This window comes from Clinocottus analis, unplaced genomic scaffold (genome assembly GCF_023055335.1).
Source record: "Clinocottus analis isolate CAN_PGR_092001 unplaced genomic scaffold, fCliAna1.0.p SCAF_16, whole genome shotgun sequence".
Lineage (NCBI taxonomy): Eukaryota > Metazoa > Chordata > Actinopteri > Perciformes > Cottidae > Clinocottus > Clinocottus analis.
Window position 1 is genome coordinate 5,108,562 of NW_027175887.1, and position 19,402 is coordinate 5,127,963.

The 19,402-nt window shown below is 43.1% G+C and overlaps 1 protein-coding gene across 3 annotated transcripts in view; it reads left to right on the forward strand.

Moving 5' to 3' along the window:
- LOC137786569 (protein shisa-8) overlaps nucleotides 1–19,402 on the forward strand; it is an 88,388-nt gene that overhangs the window by 15,574 nt on the left and 53,412 nt on the right. For all 3 annotated transcript variants that reach the window (XM_068578523.1, XM_068578525.1, XM_068578524.1), the window contains exon 3: nucleotides 19,237–19,352. In XM_068578523.1, the coding sequence (XP_068434624.1) occupies nucleotides 19,237–19,352 (116 nt within the window). The remainder of the gene's footprint in view (nucleotides 1–19,236; nucleotides 19,353–19,402) is intronic.

Consider the following 19,402-nt stretch of genomic DNA (forward strand, 5'->3'; position numbering starts at 1 on the left):
AGTGCGAGTATCCCATGAAGCAACCTGCATTAGGATCTCATCTCTCTTTTCCAATTAATAGAAAGGTCATTTAGAGTGATTGTTTTAAATGTAGATTGGTTGTGTGTCTGGTATCGCTGGCGTTCCACAGCGCGTTTACTCTGCATGTTGGTGTGTGTGACATGTCGCATGATTGATGAAATCGTGGTGGGTTCAGGGTCTGGTCGATAACACCCCTATTTCATTTTGCTGTCTGCTCGACTCCCTTGAACCCCCCCCCCCCCCCCCCCACCTCCTCCAAACATGCTTATTCTCAGACTAACAATACACAGTAACATCCACAATAACAACAACAACATAGTTTGTGTTGCGTCTTCAGCCACAGAGAGGCGTGTCACTTAAAGTATTTTATTATATTAAAATATGACACAAACGCCTGTGTGCCGTACAGACACATGAGAGTGTATCTCTGCCGTCCGAGTACTGAACAGGGTTGTGTTTGTTCTTTGCACTCGGGATTAATAACACAGGGCCTGAGCTATAATGAAAATCAATCAGGATTCAGGCCTGCAGTTGCAACGCGTGATGACACTGTCATCATAGTACACAAGAGCCACTGTGCTGTCTGTAGAGGCAACAGCAAATATTACATTCAATATTTTACCTGCATCTTTCAAAGTACTTTGGAAGCCTCCCATCATCACTGGAGATGTGCCCAGCTTTCTAATACTCTGACTGTCAACTCTTTCCAATTTTCATATTGTTTTCAGCTGGTCACAATGACGGCGGAGCTGTGCCAAGCAGTCTGACTTAATTTATGAATCATGCACTTTGGTAGTGTAATCATTTCACCAAATACTAATCAGACCAAATACAAGTGTGACACAATGTTGTTGAGACACCCATGTTTTTGTGGTGTTTTTCTTTAAAACACGAGACGCAGGATTTCAACAAATGAAATGTTTAACAAAGTCAGAGATCCTGAAAACCTTGGCGTCATGATCGCTCTCAGGGTCATTAGTCTGAATTTGACTCGTACTGCACACGCGCCCAAACACACACATACGCAGCAGCGACACAGTCAATATGTGTTCTAATTATACCGATGCTGTATCAACGTTTTAAATGTCTTCGTGATGCAACACTGACGGGGGGACAGAAGGAGAGAAGAATAGCCAAATAGGTGGACAAGGCGGCCAGAGAGGAAAACACATTTTGATTTCCTGTCCTTGAGCTGCAGTGAAAACAATATATAGCATCCTCAATGGGCCACTGTGAAATAACAGAGTCGACAGAAAATGACAGGGGAGGCGAGATAGCGCATCTCTACATGACAGCGATGATGGTCAAAATGCAACTCATCTCATCCGTCCACACCTCCCGCTCTCCACTCATTGCTCTCTCGATCCATCATCTTCACCCCCATTTTATGCTTCTTCCCCTGCTCTCCCTTCTTTCCCTCCTATCGCCTCCTCTGCTATCTTCCTCTTGAACTCCCAGCCTGCCTGACCCCCCCTTTGGGTTTTAACCCCACACTCCTTGTTCACGTATCACTGAAGAGCGGCGATTCTGTTCAGTGATAACAATACACAGCTGCAGCTGCGGAGACACCTGGTGCCTTTACAACAATGACCATATTGTTTCTTTCTGTTTCAAATAATATACCGCCTGCACGTCTAAATGCTAAATGAAACAGTCTAATCCACGGTATCGGGTTATTTTAACTGATGCTCATGGTTATTAGAGCGACCAGGTTGCTCTGAGGGGTGAAAACAGGGATAATAAATGCTCTTCCTACTGCACATCCTGGTGCGAGAACATCCAAAAGGCCCAAACTGGAGGATAAAATGGGTGCAGCAGGAGCATAATCTTCAAAAGAATACCGCATGTCTGGGATTTACTAAGGCTGCAGTGTGTAAAGTCATTTAAAAAATAATTAGGCAGTTGAAAGGGAAAAGGTTTTTTCTGACATGATCACATGTGGGAAACCCCCTACATACTCTCCTGTAGATGAATGTTGATCTGGTTATTACCTTACATTAGTCCTGCTCTTCAAAGAGCCGAATAAGTTTTCATATTCATACACGCCGCCGGCAGCGGCAAAGTATTATGTTTCCGTCCGTCCATTCTTGTGAATGCGATATCTCAGAAACACCTGGAGGTATTTTCTTCAAATCTGGCACAAGCGTCCACTTGGACTTAAGAATGAATTAATTAGATCCCGTCTCAGAAACATTGCTTACAAGTTTACTTCGGCAAGATAATCTTCACAACAGCCAGAAGCGGTTTCATAGTTTCATTTTGTGCTAGACATGTTCAAACCTCGAACATGTATGTTGGCCATAGACCTTACATCAGGCACCGAACCAAAACCCCATTGACATCGACTTTGAAACGAAGAAACCAGAAGTGTAAACAACTCATTTCCATGTTTTATGTTTTTTTGCAGGACTCTATGCTAACATGCTCTCAGCTAATTGTTTTTTGTCTTCACGTGTCGCTTTAAGACCTAAATGTATTTCTTGAAAAACTTCTTGAATAAATCATTGACCTAATTAGCACAAAATGTCAAACCCACACTAACAAAAGCAACTTCATGAGGAGGCAATGTCGTGTTTACAGTTTGTTGTGTTGTGGCCCAAAAGTTCTTTTGATATTAATGCAGGTGGTTTAAATCATATGACAAGTATAACCTCTCCTTTTTCCCACAGTGCCAACTGTTGTCATAACCAATGAGTTATTAGCACTTTCTCTTTTGAAATGTCCATTTACTGCAAGTAAAACACAAAGCACCAATGCATTAGTGCAGATTCAACCCCTGAGGACGTTCTCTGCTGTGGTTATGAGCGTGTTGACTGTGGTTAGCACAATAAAGAATGTCCACTCAGGTATAATGGCCCCAAAAAAACCCATTAATGCTAAGACTGTTCAGTCAAGTTACACAGTGGCTAATGTGAAACAAGCACTAGAGTTCATCTATTGCTCCGGGAAACAAAGTCACTTCATGTACGCTGTTCATTCCTGCTCTGTCCTCAGCGAAGGAATACTAACATTGCTTACTGTGGGTCCCCATAACCAATAAGCCCAGCACTGCTCAACCATACACATCCTTAATCTCCTTAAAGTGGAGCGCCGAGGCACAGAAACGCGGTTGCGTAACACAGCCAACAGGTGAGAGATTTTGGGGGGAAACAGAGACAGAAAGCTTTAGAAAAAAAAATCCAGAACACAAAAGATAAAATAAAGAGGGAGATGATGGGAAGAGAATGTAGGTCGGTTTGCAAATCTCGGAGGAAAGTGGAAAAGGGACAGACGATAACATGGTGTTCTTTTCACGTCGATACATTTTTACAATCACAAATGAAATATTGATGAAGATATAGTTCTCAAATGGTATTGGAGCCTCCGTCTTGTAGCGACATTGAGGCCAGCACACCGACAACCAGACGGCGACAACGCTTTGTCCTCAGGATCCCTCGACTAAAAAACAACCTGCCTTCACGACTGTTGTTTTTTTTTTCCAGACAGGTTGTGAATTGACAGAATGATTCATTCAGTTGAAACATGAGAATGCAAACTAATGCAGGAATGCACATTTGATGACATTAACCAAGAAGTCTGGTGCTCTAAATGACAAACGAGGTCATTTGTCATCCAGGGGAACAGTCCACACTATTTCGACTCAATGTCACGTGATCACGTGGTCCTGCCAATATTTTAAAGTGGCAACATAATGTTTCTCAAACGGAGTATTTACCTGAATTATCCACCGTGTATCTCCAAATGTTTTAAGTAAGTATCCCGTAGATGTATACAGTTAATTCTAGCTACTTACGTTAGCGTACTCCTGAGTCCTTTCCCACCTATTTCTAATGTGTTTTTCGTCCATTTTCAGGCCATATGGGCTCGTTTATAGTCGAGAGTCAATTTGAAGCTCAAGTCAACCCATAATTACACGTGTCTTCCCTGCGAGATGTAATGTAAATGATCCAATAATGCATGTATTGTGTTTTGCAGCCAGCTGGATCTCTGAGGAAACCTCCTATTTTTTGTCTTTCTGTGCAGATGTAAACAGATTATGTGATGAAAATGATGAAAGACACAACCCACTCATGCCAGGATTTTTTCTACTTTTCACAAACACAAAGACATAAGCACACAATATGTATTCTTGACAGACTTTACACATTGCAGCCTTTGGGGAACACTGAGGAAGACTGAGGGCTGAAACACGTATATAAAATCCTTTTTCCCCGTAGACTTAAGTTTTGTTATTCTGTCTTTCATATACATTAGTATTAGCATAAATGAGACGGACAGACAGGAAGCCTAAGAGCCTCCTTTTGTTGTCTAATGATGAGCAGGCAGCCCTCATTTGTCCTTAGCTTCTTGCTCTCTTTCTTCTTTCCTCTCATTTCCTTTTTATAACCTCCCTTCGCCAACTTCTTACCTCCTTAATCCATTCCCTCGTCCACTCATTCATCAACCCATCCTTCTCTCATCCTTTCGGGGTGTGTCGGTGTGAACCAGTGTGAAATGTAAAGGGACATTTACATTCCAGCCACATGCTTGCTCCCCTACCTGCTGCTTTTGTTCAAATGATGTGATAAATCTTAACAGAGGGGAGGATCGCCATGTGTGCTGCAAACATATATGGGCAGGAAGGCAAAAGACAGCAAAGCAGATGCTCACTGGTTTCTGTTAGAAAACATGAGTAAACACCTCATGCGCCCACAACTTGTGTTGGCAAGAGTTTAATATTCTGTCATGCCACGGCGAGAACAATCTATTGGTCAACTGACTGTGAAAAGGACAGTACAATTAAAGAGATGGAAGCAAATGAATGACATGCTACATTCAAAGTCATATGTCAGAGCGGAGCATTGTATGTTTTCGCAAATAAACAAGCTTTGGGTTCATTCAACAAAATCTCAACAAAAGCTGCTTTAACCGTTCATTCTGCAAAACGGCTGTAAGGCATGAATTTTGTTTTCACAACCCAACTGCTTTGTTCCCTCCAGGGAAACCCCAGAGCTACTATTTCATGAATTGATATACATTTTGGATGTCCACTGGGAAATATCAGAAATGACCAGTGCAGTTGAAGGGGGATTAGTCAGGAGAGAGCAGGGGAATCACACTGTGACTGAAAACCATGTATTCAAATGTTGTGTTGAGCTAGATTATGTTGAGTCCTGCCTCTTATTCAGAGAGAGGGGAAATCAATAAACATCCTGGAAGGATAAATATAAACAAAGGATGCTGTTTAAGCACACATTTATATTGCGTCAGTGTGTAATGAATGGCCAGCGTTCAGTTGAACACCATCACATTGACAAAGTGAAGACGATTTGTCATTGCAGAGCCCTGACATCCCACAATGCAAACTGACGTGGCCTTTTGCGCTGCAATTGTCACCCCATCCCCGTCTTTTGCTCGCTGACTTTGTTTTTTCTTCCATCTCCAGCAGTCGAAGACGCTCAAAAATACAAAAAGTTTCACAACCACTTGAGCCCTGTTGACAGCCCTCCGAAATTTCTTCGTGCTCTCTGGGAAACGGAGCAAAACAAATCGGCATCACACTCAGAACACTTCAGACTGTCAGCAGGAAGAAGCTGTTGTTTAATGGCACGGTGGTGACGCAGGGATTTGTAGTTTTCAGTCATCATCATGTGCCTCAACATTGTGCGTATGCTTTTGAATGCAGTAAACCACAACAGTAACCCAATCTGATCTCTCTATAACACGCATGTGGCTGTGTGTTAGTGTGTGTGTGTGTGTGTGTGTGTGTGTGTGTGTGCGCCTGTTTCGATACGTGTCAGGAGTCAACGTGTCATGTACTGCACACTGCAAGATAACATGTGTATAAGTACCACAATGCACCTGACACAATGACCTGTAACTGCACACACACACACACACACACACACACACACACACACACACACACACACACACACACACACACACACACACACACACACACACACAGTCCTGCACTTGGTCTCACGCCATTCCCCTGATTGACAGTTGCCAGTGGTAACGTGCCAAGTAACGTAGCAATGCGCCAACAAAAGGCCGTGAAGAGATTGCCAGCAAAGAAACACGGATGCAAACAACGTTATATTTAAATTCTTCCAACAATCTGAGCTTCGCTTGTTTTATGAGGAAGGTTTTATTTTCTCAGCCTTAAGGATGCACACAATGTGTTTTGCTGAGTAAACGTTTGTTTGTTTTAAAAAAAACCTCCACGGGGTACCTTTAATCAGGACCACGTGCATGTTTGAATTCGTATGCTTGTTCTTTTGTTGATCACCAATTCATGACTTTCTTGTCATGTAAATCGTGGCCATTCGTTCACGCGTCATGCTGTATCATCAAAGATATGGACTTGCAGGTGAAAGGTTGTTTTGCATGTTTCTAATTGTTTTGTATGAGTCCATGTACTAGATAAGCAGAATATCTGGTTGCCAATAAATCCAACAGTAGAAAAGGGGACAAACCTGTATTTTGAATTTTGGCAGTGGGCAACATTTCATCAAATAATGCGGTCCAGCGTGTTTGCATGCAGAGAGGCCACTGCCGTGTGTTTCCCTTCATCAATATGTAAACGTAACCACTCAACATATGATAAACCACCTTCCTCTGGTCTCATCCCCTCCGTCTTCCTTCCCTCCTTCTCTACCTTCCTCTTTCCTCTAAGCGATGACTATCCCACCAGCTTAGCTCATGCTAATATCTCCAGCCATTAAGTAGATTTATGCCCCTGCCATCCTGTGAGAGCAATTGGCCCCTTTCTTAGACTTCCCAATCAATGCTCTTTCTCCCCGCATGTTTCCCTGTTCCCATGTTTTGTTTGTGCAGCGGCATACAGTGTGTTTAAGTACATAGTCTCCAGTCAGACATAGATTAAATCGGCATTCTTTCAACCAGATTATTGTTTTAGCTGTAAAAACATATATTCTATGTAAAGATATATGAGGGTAATGTTTACCTGAGCAGCGAATGAAGTCACTCTCTTCGTGTGCACGTGTGTGTGTGTCGTTATCAAGGCTTCTCCGGCCTTGTGTGCCTTTTAATGCATGCTGGTGCACGTGGGCGCGCCCCACTGGCTATCTCACTGCTCTGCTCGGCGCTCACAAGGCTGTTGCAACGGCGTCCTGTCTAAGGGCGTCTTCAGGGAGGCGTGGCACCCAGCGCTCCGGTTGGGTTCCCCCTCACGTCAGCACTGTTGAGGTTGTTTCCACTGTTGACTGTGTTAACGGCAAGCCGCCCCGTGGAGGCAATAGTTATGCTCTGAATGTTATATTTAGTACCTTTACAAGCCATCTGCGTAATGGTGTGTCAGACTGTAAAACCCACGAACCAACTGCAAGGCAGAGTTCGTACACTTGAAACAAAGACGATTGTATTCTCGTGTCGCAAATCAAGCAGGAGCCTATTTTACATTTGGGGCACTTTGCATTTTTTTGTCGTGGATGAATAAGATACAGAGCAGCTTCACACATAATAATCCACAGTACACAATATGTTCAGCTTTAAAACAGAAAGCAGAGGTATGAGGTCTGCTGGTTGCTACTTAAGTCAAAGACGTACAAAGATATTAACCAAACTGCCTATACATGGACGTTTTTCACTTTGTAATAAGCCCAGAGCAGAGAATGACCTCTGTGCCTCTGAGACTTCAGGACGCCATGCATGTGTTAATTACATACAAACATGGGGATTATAGTGTGTGTGTGTGTGTGTGTGTGTGTGTGTGTGTGTGTGTGTGTGTGTGTGTGTGTGTGTGTTATTGACTTAACAAACAACTGCTCAGTGTGGGACCAGTTTTAGTTTTTGGACCATTGTTGAGGCGCCACCACTGCGCTCGTGTCTTGAGGAGGTTGGATACCCCAGAGATGTTGTGTTGCCCTTCCATTAGGTTACAGTCACTTACAAAGTTAGGAGAAACAAATTCAAAGCAGCAGCTGCTGAGACATCCTGACTTGTATGTGTCCATGCTGCATGGTTAGCATCTTTCAGTAGACCCATCCCATAAATTCATGAGCTCTTTCAATCTCTTTACAACCCAACGCATTAAACCCAATAAATTGACTAGTAGACCAATTGGCCAAAAAGACCAACGTGTATTCCTTTCAAAGTGTTTGTACAGAGACAGACGTGTATAACTGCAAGCTAAAGCCATGCTGTGTATCAACTAAAGCAACAAGCCAGTGAAAGACACAGAGATAGGGAAAAAGAGGAGGGGGGGGGGGATTTTTCTGAGAAGACGCTACAAGTGTGTGTGCTCATATATATATGTGTGTGTGTGTGTGTGTGTGTGTGTGTGTGTGTGTGTGTGTGTGTGTGTGTAAGTGAATCAGAGGGCAGTTTGTCATGTTGCTGCTCCACAGCCCTGATCCAAGCTGACAGGTGAAGCTAAGCGCAGCTAAACAGCACACGTAACAGAGAGGACGAGAGAGGGAGAGAGAGTCAGGAGGCACCGGAGATAAGGAGAGACAAAAAAAATAAATCGAGAATGGGAGAGTGGGAGATGAGGAAAGAGCGGTGGACACGGAATAAATGTAGAGGGATGGGAGATAGTCGCCAGAGTTAGAGAGCCATTAAAAAGAGAAACAAGCCGACTACAGAAGAAAACAAGCAGGGGCCGAAAGTGAGGGGAGAGAGAGAGAGAGAGAGAGAGAGAGAGAGAGAGAGAGAGAGAGAGAGAGAGAGAGAGAGAGAGAGAGAGAGAATTTGAGCAAACTAGAAAGCTTGGGAAAAGAGATTGAGATTAACCAGTGAAATAGATTGGTTAATTGGTATTTTATCAAAAGAGTGGACTGAGCGAGCTCATTCTTTTTATTCCATCACTCCATTAATCTATCCTCGCCTCGTTTCACGTCTCTTCTCGCCACTTCCCCGGGAATGGCTGGTTGTCAGTACGGGACATCGAAGACATGGGAATTGATTGAAGGTTTTTTCAGCAGGCTTCCTTTATGAGAATCATATAATTTAAGTACAAAGTCAATGTGAATCACGGCTATTGTCAGCTGAAGGCATTTACAGTATGTCGTGTTTGGGGAAAAAGACAAGACAAGCAGGAAGTGGTAGAGATAGACATAGAAAGAAAACGTCAAGAAAATGATCAACGCCATCTATTGGAGGTTGCCAAATGATTGAAAATGAATCATTGTTTCCTTTGTGACCTTCAGAATAACATTTTTAAAAGCATTTTAAACCCGGGACAAACGAGGTTAAGTGATGAAAGAGAGTCTGCCAAGTAGAAGGAGTTCAAAAGTGAACGTGGCCCAAATGAAATGGACCACTTCAACACTTTGAGGAAGAACTGACGTTTAAAGATGATGCGGGAGAAAACAGAGAGAGAGAGAGAGAGAGAGAGAGAGAGAGAGAGAGAGAGAGAGAGAGAGGTGTGTGTGGTAGGAATTAGAAGCAGTCAAGTCGGACAGGTTGATAGATTACAGTCATTGATATGACCCAGCCTGCAGGTACACACTCACTCATGTCAAGGGAAAAGCCAAGATCAAACGTAGTGTACATGTGTGTGAGTGCGTTGGATTTCTTGACGAATGAGGAGCAAGAATTGGCTGTGCAACTTGCTTATCCATTAGTGTATTATGCCGCATTGTCAGAGTGTCCTTGCACTCTCTGTAAGTGTTTGTGTGCGTGTGTGTGTGTGTGTGTCTGTGTGTGACAAACTACATATTGCGCATAGCTTTGATGTCAAGGCTGAACTTTGAGCTGAATGCAGTGTGAAGGGAATATCTGTGCTTGAGCGAATGCGTGTTATGAGCTAAACACAGGTTGACTCCTGGCTCCCACTTCTGTTGCGCTGCATTGCAAAGCTTTTTATAGTGTTGCTTTCTGTTACATTGCATTGCATTGCATCAATTTCATTGTACTGCGTCAAACAGATTAGTACGCAGTTGTTTTGTTGGGAACAATACCGCTACTGTGATCGTACAAACTTGGTTCAGTCTTTAGCGATTAAGGGCAACAGGACAGAAAAGATAGCACAGGGTTAAAGCAGACTGTATAAATATGGACATGACAGCTCCCCCTAAAGCAAAGCCAAAACATCTCAATCACCCACTGGCTTCAGTATGAGACTGCTGCTAAACCTTTGATGGGTGCAGTACTTGGTCCAACACCTTTGAAATACACAAAACTTCACTGCCAAACAGCTAGTTCTGACCCAGAATGTATGAAGACTGTTGGAAAATGTTTCAGAGGCTGTTTTAAAGGAATACTTTTTGGATATAAGTTTGTTCACTTTCTTGCTGAAAGTTAGTTCAGATATCCGTCTAACAACTTTCTATTCTCTTCTCTTTCCAAATATGAAGCTGCAGCCAGGAGCAGGTGAACTTAGCTTAGCTTAGCGAGAGCCAGGAAACGGTAAGAAACAGCTAACCTAGCCCCGTCGGAAGAAAAAAGAGTTCCCCGAGCGGCTCCTCTTAAGCTCACTGATTAACCTTTTTCTTGGCCCGGTACAGGAACTCTGCGGAGTCGTCACTGGTTGCCTGACAGCCTCAGGGTACCTGGCAGTTGGGACTTTTCTTTGTCTAACTTTGTTTCCAAACTTTATCCTGAGCAAAGCTAACCAGCGGCTGCCTGTAGCTTCAAATTTAGCACACCGACATGAGCGGGGTACTGATACAGTTTGAGTGTTTTATGTTCACATAAAGTGAATAGTTCCGTTCAACAAAAACATAACAACAAAAAGTTATTAAATCATTAATCCGACCTGAAATACGACCTGTAGATGTGTACTCATGCACGTCCGGTGATAGTTCACATCGCTGGCTGACCAGCTGCATCTCCTTTTCCACTAATAGCACTTACAAGGGAGACGAGCTGCCAATCGCTCACGTACACTGCATCCAAAATGAGCAGAGTTAAGATGTCCCAGTCATCTGTTCATCCTGCAGTCTCTTTTGAATTGTGCGAGTCCGTGTGTGTCTCACCTTCCCGAAACCGAGCAGACAGCTCCCTGAGCGCTTGACCACCGCTCTGGCCACGCCGGCGCCATGTGTCCGCCGCGCCGGCGGTCCAAATCCAAGGTCACTTGACTCTGCAGTTCACATACAGCTAACACCATCTACCAGAGCCTGTCACAGTGCACTGATGATAGAGGGCTGTGGTACTGCTGATGTATCAACGCTGTCCTCACCATGGCATGTAATTTACAGTACATGACATGTACAGGTCGTGTGTTGGTGCATCCATAAACGGCATGAAAGGGTGAATTGATCCCATTGTCCGTGTCAAAAGGATGGATGGTTGGATTGTCGATCTCACCGACAGCGTCAAAGGTTAGAATGAAGTATTATATTCAGTCCTTCAATACATTGAATTCAAGATGCATAGTCTACCATTATGAATTATGTAAAACTCTTTCCAACATACAAAATAAAGGAAACATTGGCACATGCATTCCTAAATAGTCTCAACTTGAATTGTGAAAGTGGCACAAAGGAAAAAGCCCAAAACAGCCACATGTTGGTTGAAATAATGGTTGATTATTTAATAATTGCATACACCTACTGTATCTATTCTACTGGATGGGTCCCTGTAAGGATGTCCTTGATGGGCTTTCCTAATCAATGCTTTGGACATTGATAGATATCTAATAAAACAGATCAATAACATTCTGTCTATCTGCGTGTAGTGATGGATGAGGGCGGGATCTTAGCGTACCGAGTACCTGTGCACCACCAATACTGTCAAAGGCTGCGCAGGATGATGAATATTCTGCTGACAAATGTGTGTCTGAGTGTAGGTGTATTCATGCGTGGGTTATGTGTGCGTCACACTGATGAATGTTTGAGAACAAATCCCTTGAGGAGAGAGAATCTTTGTGTGTGAGTGCGTGAGTGTGTGTTTGCGCGTGTGTTTTGTTGTTTCTAAAATAAAGACGGCCCAAAAATAATGAGTGCAGGCAGTGACTCAGAGGTTGACATATGGTATTTTCTGTGACATCATCTTTAGCAACACTACAGCCTCAGCGCTGGGATCCTGCCAGTGTTCATGCGGCTTCCAGCATGCTGCCTTTGAATTTGTTCATTTTATCATTATTTTACTGCTTAATCCAGGCACCTCGGTCTTACAAATCAATGAAGCAAAAATACTGTGAATCAAACTCGCCCACGATCTTTATTATCATTTCTGGAACATTTTTGTTATGAAATGGAGATAAGCACTAATGACGAAGCGCTTACCGTGACCTTAATTCAGGCTTCTCTTTATGAGACCTGATAAACAAAGTAAAAGCTGCTTTTGTAGAGAAAGTTTCTAGTCCCAAAGGACATAATATTGATACACAGTTCTCATTTTCAAAAGCTATATTTATTTTCTGGCTTATTAAATTCAACTTATTACATTTGTGTTGTGAAAACACAAACAAAAAATGTTCGTCATAGTTTTGATTGACGGGTCCACTGGCTTTGTTTGCCCGTGCCATGCTGGTCTGTTGAAAATGTTTCTGCTTTGAACGAATTCTGAAATTAACACTTTACCGTAACTCACATTTTAGTATATCTCTCCATTTGTGAGTGTTACGGCACCCCTTTTGGTTCAAATCGCTCTTCCTATGTGAGGTTTTACACACGTAAACACACTCATGTAAGTGGATGAGAGGCGAGTATGCATGAACACAAACCGGCCTTGGCATGGCAGGCGCTCAGCCATGCCAAGGGACATTATTTGGCAGCTGTCAGCTCTAATAGGGGTATAGCAGGGTGGGAGACAGATCCAGGCTCTGTACCAAGCCTACAAGGGTGCACTATCTGGCAGCCACAGCATATCTGTGTGTGTGTGTGTGGGTGCGCGCACGTGAAAGTACACAAATGTTTGTGTGTCAGAGGGACTGGTGTAACAGACCCCCTTTGAGATAATACATGCTTCCACTTGTGCCACTACAGTGTCCATTTAGCCTAATATCTCTGTGTGGGAATCTGGCTGCGTGTGTGTTGCCACCCTGTGACAGCAGTGGTGGAATAAAGTGCAGTGAATTACTGAAGAAGAGTGTTGGCTATGTCGCTTCGTAACACTGTAGGACAAAGAGGAGGCGGGAGAGCTGAAGGGACAGATAAACTACAGCAAACACACACACACACACACACACACACACACACATTGCACTACATGTGAATCTTTCTGCCTCTCCTCTTACTCGCAAAAGGCTTCATTTGTTCGTCTAATTCAAATCGCCCATTCAGAGGCAACAGTTTTGGAACAATGACTATTAACTTTCACTTAATTTAGATAACAATCACACTCCTCTAAGCAGCCGCTCATTGCAACCGACGTGAGCGAGAATGGAAAGCAACTTAATTGTATTATTGTTGAAGTATGAAAACAAAACACTCAGGCGCAGTATGTAATATAATATTGCAACAAGTAGGTGGAAAATCAGATAATTCAGCCCTAATGAAAAACGCCTTTTTTTTTGTTTATTTGTTTTGTGTTAAGGGGCCTCACATATCTAATTAATAGTGAAATACGAGAGCAGGGACAACAAAAATACAGCCCCCACATGGTTATAATCCTCCTAGTTTGCTCATTCGCTAATTGTATAATTCGCTTGCCTCAGAGGGTTTAACATGAAATCATTGTTAACCACACGATAAACAATTCCCTCCCACTGTAACCTCTCTAGTTTACCACCAATGAGAATGAAAGGTGAGTCACTCCTATGTGGCATATTAACTCCCTCTAGGCACAGCTGTAGGTGGGATGCCGCAGCTGTCTGTGTGTGTGTGTGTGTGTGTGTGTGTGTGTCGATCTGAAGCTTCATGTGCGGGAGTGTGAGCACGATCTGTGTGTCTGTGTTTGTGTGTCGGTTGGTCGGGTGGGGAGCCGCGTCACAAACAATTATGCACCGCCCCTGTTTGAGAACAGCAGGGTTGTATCTCCATGCTCGGCCCCATGCTAGTTTACGGGGCCCTGGATTCATCTGCGGGGGGCCTTGTAATATAAACTAACCTGCTGTGACAGTGAAGAGTGATTCAGCTACAAAATGCTGTGTTCCAGACCCAGAGGAGTAAATGTGTTTGTGTGCAGAACAATACTGAATGTCTTATTACACGACCGTGGGGTGTTTTTCTCACTTTATTTTTAGAAGGAAACACACTTTGACAATTGAAAGCAATAGTGCACATTTAGTTATACAACCAGGACCGGGTCACTGGCAGGCTGTGAGACACCGACAAACACAAACTGTGTGGTCGCGAGTGATTTGGGTTTCGCATCGTTTAAACGCATTGATTTGCAATTTGACCATGCAACCACGGTTGCCCTCTCCTCCCGTCTGGAGTTGGCCAAATGCGTTTGAGCCAAACGTCATGAAACGTGCTTCTTTATTGCTTGCAGATTGAATTCTTTCCGTTGACATGCATTCGCAGGTCTGCACGCTGCAGAGTGTAACTTATGCTGAACCCTTAATCACCCTTTTGAGTTTACTGTTATGTCACAACAACAAAACAATACAAGTGCTTACATGAGCTCATGAAGTTAGCCTTGAGCCGACCGGCTCTCCTGGAGTGGACTTACTGTGACGGAGCAGCGTTCAAGGGCACATTCACAGCCAAGAGGAGGGGACGGATAACATTTTGTGTGTTTTGAGACGATTTGATTATTTGTTCTTTTGATAATAGTATCCAATGAAGCAGTTTAACATACCACCCATTATACACGCTCAATTATCACTTTGTAATACTCTAATGTTGTATTTAATCGCATTAGCTCAAGTGCACTGTCACTAATGCACTGAGTGTAAATTATATATCATGAAGACTGGTGCTCAGATGTGATTTGTAGCCATGTTAGCGTATGAGTGTTGGTCTGTGGGATGACAGAGATCTGCCTCTTTGTTCCAGATCCACGGCAAAATCCTCCCCTCGCTACTGTTTTTGCAGAACATGTTTAAATATGCAGAATCAAACATCTCTCTGCATCCTTTCATGGTAACTTTGAGCCTGTCAGACTGCCCAGATATGTTTCTGTGGAGTTTTCCAGAAGTTCCACCAAACCACACGGGATTAAAACCCTCCGTGGCGGATATTTACAGCCTTTGGCTGAATCTTTTCATCGATTTTTGTTTACGTTTCTGGACATCTGTTCATTATTCAATTCAGATGCTGTCTTGCATTACAGAGAAAATACATTTTTCAACTAATTTAACAGGAAATTAGGCTCATCTGGTGTTGTGTGAACGCAACCCTCATGAAAATTGATTATCAATATTTAATCTAGAAAAAATCACTTCTTAAAATGTAACAGGAGAGTTTTCCATGTGAAGAATGTTGACAATATTTTTGCAAAACAGCCTTTTTCTTCATACTGTGTACAAATGAGAATGATGTTATAAGTGAATAACGTAAGTATGTTGTACGATGATAAAAACAGATTGCAATTGTAAGAGGAGCTGTTTTAAAAGCCATAATGAAATTAACGTGACTCATACAAAGATCACATTACTGTTTGACTTTGGGGCGTAAAACTACACAGTGTGCTGTCCCAGCATGCACTGTGTGAGAGGCAGGCTCCACTCTGGACTGGTGCTGCTCAGCAGCCAGCTGTCGTTCGACTTCATTTAAGTGATTGGGGCAGAATGACATTGTCACAATTATGCATACTCAACATGCAGATATAAATAATAAATAATAACCTTAAGAAGATCCACCCACAAAGATCCATTTAAATAACCGATTCACTTGAAGATGTGCAAAAAGCAAACTCATTTCTGGAGTTGAGATCTCATTCCTGCAGCACTTTATTGTCGACGCTGCAAAATCAATAAATCCCACGTTTCCCTTGCGACCAATAGCATCATTTCACTTTAGCCACCTTCGTCTGCGACGGTTTCTAAACACAAGCCTGGAAAAAGGCTTTGATGCATCTTCAGGGTTATTTTGACAAAGCTCCTGCAGAGTCACATGGCCATTATACAACTGTTTCCAAAGACTAAAATGCCAGTACCATCCTCTCAACTCTAACAGCCTAGTTTCAAGTCCAGAGGGTCTGCAACTCCTTCACACTTGACACATTTTGAAGAGAAGATTGCTTTAACCGAACAGCATCTTTAATAAACATGCTCATCTTTTAGAAAAAAAAGGCCAGTGTTTGAATAGAGTTGAGAAGCCCTGTGGTATGTACTAAATGCATTGTCGTGCTAGAAGTGTGTGTTGTGTGAAGTGCTGCATGTCAACCTCATGGAAGAGCCAGGCATCCCACGGCATACACACCGTGTGCATGCTACTCAGATCTCTGGTTTACAGTGTTGGATTTACCCTCAACTTAAGCGGTGCAGATTTGCCATTTGTCAGAATCATGTGGTGAAAAGCTGAGATGAAAGCGCTTGAGATGCATGCTATTACTTTATTATTTATTATTTTCTTTAGTCATTTATTGATTGTGTTCGTGCGCTCGTGTGTGTGTGTGTGTGTGTGTGTGTGTGTGTGTGTGTGTGCACCAACAGGGAGGCTTTGATGTCCTCATATCACTCCGTATTATTTCATGAGTGCTAATATTGCAAGTTAGAATAGTTTATGTGACAGTTTCCTCAGGGAGGGGACAAGAAGAGAGGGAGGAAGGGCTGAGAATATTAAAGGGGAAGGGAGAAAGAGAAGAAGAAGGAGGATATAGAAATTGGGCCAAAGGGTGAGACGGACCAGACGCAACGATGTGACCGTGCAAGAGCGTCGGAATCAGAGGGCTAAGAGGAGATAAAGCAGAGACGGAGGGGTTGAGGAAGCGATGTAGGGATAGATACAAAGGCTGGTAGAGACAAAAAAAAGAAGTGGTGGGGGTAAGATAAGAGGAGAGGAATGGAGTCCGATGCGGGTAGTTGAGACGATAAGACAGACGGGATTAGAAGAGGAGAAAATGAAATAGAAGATGTTTCCAGGGAGATTTAGGTTGTAGAGAACAACAAGCGCTCAACAATAGAGCTCTTAAGCATTCTCCAGGGGACGAAAGCGAGAGAGCGGGCGGGCGGGAGGGTGGAGGGGGGGGGCGAGAGAGTGACGAGAGATCCGTCCTACAGACTGGAGTCTGGGGGACTGGGAGACAAATGGAGTGATGGGATGTAAGTGGACAGATATTAATGAGACGGGTGAGACAATGGATTGGCTAGCAAGCAGAAACCGCAAAGGTCAATTGAGATGCATGTGTGGGTACAGTGTATGTGTTCCTGTGGCACACACTGCCCGTGCCACACAGCATGAGGACACGTTTTATGGGTGTTTATTGCCCTCGTATGTCCCGTTATTGCACTAATGTCCCATGTATCCTTCAAACCTTGAACGTTGTGCTTTAAAGAATAAGCTTGCACGTATGCACAGCATTTGCCAGAGGAGTTGACTTGATATTTGACAAGGGTGTAATATCAAACATCAAACTTTTCTCCTGATGTTAATTTATCCAGAGGAAGTTTCTGCTGAGTCGGGTATTTTTCACATGCACACCAGGGAGCTGCACAGTACAAGCACAGTCCACTGGAGCAGCTAAGGATTGTATAATAGCACCTTAGCAGTGAGAAGAATGTCAAGGGAGTGGAAAGAAATACCAATTTAATTTCAGACTTTTTGCTGCCTGATAGTGCTGATTTGAGGCCGTGCTGTGCAGTCACTTGAACTCTCTCAACGGCATCGGTGAGCGTTTCTTTGGTGTTTAGTAGAAATTGAACTGTGCCATTAAATTCCTGAGCCAAGGAGAGCATGTCAGTTCATTTGTTGGTTTATGTCGCTGGTGGATTTCCTCAAGCGCTCCTGAATTGATTTCTTCTCATATTTGGTGAACAAACAGTCCATAAAGAGAAATACCAGCTGATCGTTTCCATTTAGTTTTCATGCTGTCTTGTCGCTTCATTTGGGATCAAATTACACAAACGTGCAAAAAAAAAAAGAAACCTTCACTCCGGCACCTTATGCTAAGTGCCTTTTGCAAGTCTACTGTGTTGAATTACATTACATCGTACATCGTGTGTTCATGCATACTGCTCCCGTGACCACAGGCAATCGTCTCACAGCGGGCTAATAAAAGACATTTGCTCTGCTGCATCTTAGGAGGCTGTGTTAAGGGTTTCAACAGTGAGATTAACAGTGAGGAAATATGTATGCGTCTCTTGATAGCAGCTCTCAGGTCACAGCCGATTTGTTGACTGTGTCGCTGTAATTTCCTTGTCAATGGCAACATGTTGATGCCGAGCGTTGCTCTGTTTTTCGTTAACGTGAGCAAAGTTTGTTAAACTAATTAATGAGGTCAAAGAGGTGTAAATAGAAGACAGCGTTTTATGTGAGTGACCTATTTACAGCAGGTTTTCAAAATGTTTTCTTTTTTTTTAATTGCTTTATTAAAAAAAAAAGAAGAAAAAAAGGGCAAAAGCAAATTTGGTCGCTGACTCTCTAAAAGGGCAAGTAATAAATATCCTTTCGGTTTCCACCAGGGTTGTTTGCTGAAGCAATTAAACTGCAATCACACACGTGGCAGTGATGCAGCTTTGTATGAGACACACTTTGACAAATCCGATTACTTGGCTGAAAACACCACGCGTATAAAAAAAACACAGTTTCCTCTTCCATCTTGTACAGAATAGACAAGATAATCTGTCCAGAATAAAATCGACCAACCACGTTTTGTTCTGCACTGTGCGCGCTGCAGGTTCTCTCTGAAGGAGTTAAATCTGCATGTTGCAAGGCTGTTTCCTGCCTGTGTTCCAGTTTTGAGGACGCTTCAGAACTTGTTCAAAGGCATCAAACAATAAAAGATGGCAAGAGGGGAAGTTGTTTCATTTTTTTTTTTTAGATAAATGATTGATGCTCCCAGTTGGCAAACATCCAGAGACTCATGCTTTTCATCCTCGATTCCACTTTCTTGAATTTAATTCGGAGGGTATTCTGTTTGGGTTTGTTTTTACAGACGTGACCAATCTGCCTCAAACTTCTCTTTGTCCTGAGGTAGAGCTATCGAGCTGTTTGGATGCTTTTAATAATGGAGTTTCACATTACAACCCATGAACATGTGTTTCTTTTTTCAATCTTTCATCATCTTTCTCATTCTGTTCCAACACACATGTCTTTAATACGAATTCAGTCGTGCGAGGTCTCTCGTTTACCAGACATCTCTCTCTCTCTCTCTCTCCCTTTCTCTTTTTCCTCTCTTTCTCTCGTGAGGACACTTTAGTTTCTGCTCTTCTGTTTGTATGCAGGATGAGTTTGTAAGTGAGTAAATGTGTGTTTGTCCTCCTCCCTCCAGGACTCTGACAGAGCTGATGAAGCAGCCGGGGGAGGCCGGACTGGTGGATGGAACAGGCGTTCATCATCCTATCGGGACCAACGGCATCTCCGCCAGATCACTGCGCTCCAACAACGGTCAGTGCTCCATGTGTGTGTCTGCGCATATGTATGGGTTTGCATTAGGG